The sequence below is a fragment of the Misgurnus anguillicaudatus genome, chromosome 7 (genome assembly GCF_027580225.2).
Source record: "Misgurnus anguillicaudatus chromosome 7, ASM2758022v2, whole genome shotgun sequence".
Lineage (NCBI taxonomy): Eukaryota > Metazoa > Chordata > Actinopteri > Cypriniformes > Cobitidae > Misgurnus > Misgurnus anguillicaudatus.
Window position 1 is genome coordinate 36,175,676 of NC_073343.2, and position 4,154 is coordinate 36,179,829.

General features: G+C 36.9%; 1 protein-coding gene across 1 annotated transcript; it reads right to left on the reverse strand.

Annotated features, from left to right (window-relative positions):
- Positions 1–1,784: 1,784 nt before the first annotated feature.
- dio3a (iodothyronine deiodinase 3a) lies at positions 1,785–2,906 on the reverse strand. The gene has a single exon (XM_073869834.1). The coding sequence runs from the start codon at positions 2,877–2,879 to the stop codon at positions 2,088–2,090; it is 792 nt and encodes a 263-aa protein (XP_073725935.1). The 5' UTR covers positions 2,880–2,906; the 3' UTR covers positions 1,785–2,087.
- Between the last annotated feature and the right edge of the window lie 1,248 nt (positions 2,907–4,154).

Consider the following 4,154-nt stretch of genomic DNA (forward strand, 5'->3'; position numbering starts at 1 on the left):
GCTTGAACTCAGGTCACTGATTCAGGCAGCGGCACGGTGTTGAAGGCCAGTTGTCCAAAATAATATCCTGATATAAAGGTATGCATTAGTTTATGTTAAGATAAAATGTGGGGTCAAAAAAATGGTAGTTAAAATGGTTTTCAATGGGGCATTTTTTGGCCCTAGGATCACATGTTTTGGTTTTTACGTAGCTTAGCCATTTTAAGCTAATTTAAAAAACTGAAACCAAAATTCTAAAATTGATTCAAAATGATAAACCTCTGCCAATTTGGGCAATATTCAATCAACACAGTCAAGATTGTTTACAAATAAAAATCAACTGACAAGCCTATGGGTGTATTTGTCTCAATACAGATTTAAGTAATGATCTAAACGCCACCGAGAACATTTGGGGATGGATGGCGGGAAGTTTACAAAACGTCAGCTCCAGACCTTGGATGCACTTTGTGAAGCCATCTTCAGCACACGGAGCACCACCAGGCTCCTTTAAACATCACTGAAAATCTGTCAAACTTCTTCAGTTTGAGAATAATTGAGGTCACTGTGATCAGCAGATCTTGTAGTCTTCCTCTGAGCTCTGCATGCACTTCATTTCACAACATAGCTTGCTGCTTTGATATGTATTGACTGTATGGTCTTTAAAGAGAGGTGTGTGTCTCTCCAAATCATCTACAATCAATTTATTTTAGCACAGGTGGACTCCAGTGGAGGTGTAGAAACATCTCAGCAACCATCAGAGCTACACTTCAAGGGTCTGAATACTTAAGTAAATGTATTCAGTTTAAAAAAAAAAAAAGTAAAGTTTTGTTTTCTCTAAAAAAAACCCAGTGCTGACATTTCAAACATGTAGGCTGCAACATCAACATATAGCAAAACTGAAACAAATGAAGGGGGTTTTGAATACTGTCTAAATCGAATGCATATGAGCAAGATTAATAAAAAACTATACAGTAGTTAAAATTTACACTGAAATATTTTGCATATATGATTTTCCTACCTGAGTTTCCTATTTGATGTTATTTATGTCAATTTGAAATGAGGAAACATATAACTACAAACATTGGTTTAATGATAGCATTTTGAGTTTGATGTTTAAAGGCAGTGTGGTTATATTTATAACCTAACCCTAAATCATTAAACATAAACTCTTCACAGCTCTAGACACACAGATGGGTTTGTTAATACTGTGTAGGGTTAGGATTGACTGACACAGGGTCAGTTTCCTCTTGACTTCACGCTTCAATTCCATCAGAACATTCAAAGCTTACAAAATGTCTAAGATATATTAAACATGCAGCATTTGTGTTAAAACAACATTGTTTTAACTTTATGCTGCAATGTTTTTAGTGGTTTAAAAATGTTTGGCATATAATAATGATAATAAAAAATTTGCTACTAATTATAGGGAGAATGGGTAATTATTAAAATAAAGATTTATTACATACATAAGTTTTTTTTTATTACATATATAAGTATATAAGTTCAGCTCTCCAGTTTATTTGTCTTATTGTTTGGTATAAGAAAAATGGCCAACGAACCCTAAGTTCTCCAATTTAAAATCGTATGTTAGGCTAATAAATTTACTTTTTTGTTTTTATTTACAGACGGTAAAACGATTATTGACGGCAATTAATCGAAATGAAACACAGAAATATGCGCAATAGCCGATTAATCATTTAAATCAGAAAGACACATTTGGTCAAATAAAACAAAGTTTCTGAATTGTTTCATTTGGAAAAAAATTAATAAATAAATAACGCAGAGACGCAAAATGAAGAAAATCAAACCAAATATTTGGGACATTTTGTGTCAAATTAGCTAAACTTCGTTTCGAGTTTAAAATAAACACATAAACAAGATATGAAATAAATGTTTTAATACAAAATGCGTTTGATAAAAATGAAGCGATGTGAAGAGATTAAATCGGCTGTATTTCAGACATCACGTCGATTTTCTGGCTGTGTTAACCCTTTTAAAAATCGACGTTCACAAAAAATACAGAAGAGAATGAAATCGCCAAACAAATCAACACTTTTTGTATATGGACAGGCAGTAACGTTTAGTCTTATCAAAATCTCTGCTGCTGTTTACAACATTTGTATCGTAGCGGCCGCGGCGTCGGAGGCATCGAGTCGCTTTCGGTACCGGTCCAGCCCGAGTCCGAGCACCGAGAGCCGGTAACCCTCCCGTCCGCGGCCGCCCTGATAAACCACCTTGCCGTCCTGCACGACATAAAGTCTGTCAAAAAACGCTCCGTACGCACAGCTGGACGAGTTATTCATGCTGTCGGCCACTATCGTACAGCCCGGCGCCTCGCGCTGCATCAGACGCGCCGCGTCGCGTCTCTCCTCCAGACTCTGATGTTTGCGGATTTGATAGGGAGCGTCGGAACTGATCCAGCCGTCGGACGGATGAGCCTCCTCGATATAAACCAGCAGTGAATCCACGATGTCTGAATAGCGAAGGACGAGCCGCTGAAACGCCGTCAGTCGCGTCATGAACGGCGGTCAACTGCAGCTGCCGAAATTCAGCACCAGCGGTCGATTCTGCCGGACAAAGTCCAGGATCCGTCTGGGCTGCAGGTCCGAGAGCTCCACGACTTCGCTGTCCGGCGCGCCGCGTCCAACGCGCGCCGATTTCATCCAGTCCAGTTTGTGTCCGTGGTAAACCGCTTTGAGAGATTCCCAGCCGAACATGCGGCTATCATCGGAGATGCACAGCGGCGGATCTTCAGCATCTTCATCATCCTCACGATCTCTGAGATAAAGTAAAACTCTTTTCCTCACGCACAGAAAATCCAGACACCACAACACGAGCGCAGCTATCAAGACACGCGGCAAAATAAGCAAACACAAGAGCGCGTTTCTTACACTCTTCATGATGAATAAACCCACAAATGAATGAATGAATGAGTGTCAAAGTAAGTGAATCACTTCAGATGATCAACTTCTCTTTATATGATGAATCTGTCAGTCACTCCGCCTCCGAACATACTCAATAAGCCTGCATCACTTCTCATTGTTTTTAACCTTAAACAAAAACCCTCATACAATAATCTCATATAGACCTCCAAAAATAACATTCTAAACTTTCTCTAATAAAAACAACGGCACATGAGACACGACATTTGTAAACGAATAATATTATAGGCCTAAAGTTTGTATTCAATTTGAAAATGACAAAATACTTACAGACCTTAGTGATTTAAATAAGAACTGTAATGTTATTAATAATGTGAACTGTGTGAATGTATGAGAGGAGTGTCAGACCTTCATCACACGAGCACAATTACACACAGGTCAGGGATTTACAAAAATCATTTAAACACAAAAGAGAGGGCATTCACTTATAAATTAAACCACATATATACACTGAACATCTCAAGAGATTAAATCATTTAGCATTTCAATGTGAACTTATGTCTGGGATGTATTCTCAATGCATTAAATGCCCAAGATTTCAAAGAATTTAGCCAGATATTGTACATCTTTGTTTAAGGTTACTTCATACAAAAATAAAAATGTTGTCATCATTTTCTCACTCTCATGTTGCTTTAAACCTGTTTACATTTATTAGTTTTGATGAACACAGAGGAAGATAATTTGAGAAATGTTTGTAACCAAACCCATCATGAGCCCATTCACTTTCATAGTATTCTTTTTTCTACTATGGAAGTCAATGGGGCTCATCATGGTCAGATTGGGTTCCTCAAAATATCTTTATTTGTGTTCATCAGAAAAAAGAAATGTAGCATATACAAATTTGAAACAACATGAGGATGAGTAAATCATTTTTGGGTGAACCATCCCTTTAAGGCAGGAAATGGATTAATAACGCACACGCACACACAATAACACAACTAAAAATTATTATATTTCTTATATAAGAGATTATTTCATTTTATCATTAATTATTATAAATAATTTCTTTATACAAATAAACATGTTAAGTTCAAGTTACAGGATTTTCTAAATCAAATTTTGAGCAAAGGTATTAGGCAAAAAACTCTCGTGTCAATCACAGCATTTACAGATGAAGAACAACAGCAGATTTGCTATTTAGATTTTAATTTGGTTTATATGATGGTTTTGTTACAATCTTAAATACTTTATGCACACCCACTTAAAGCAGAACGTTGTGTAATGATGTCTCCT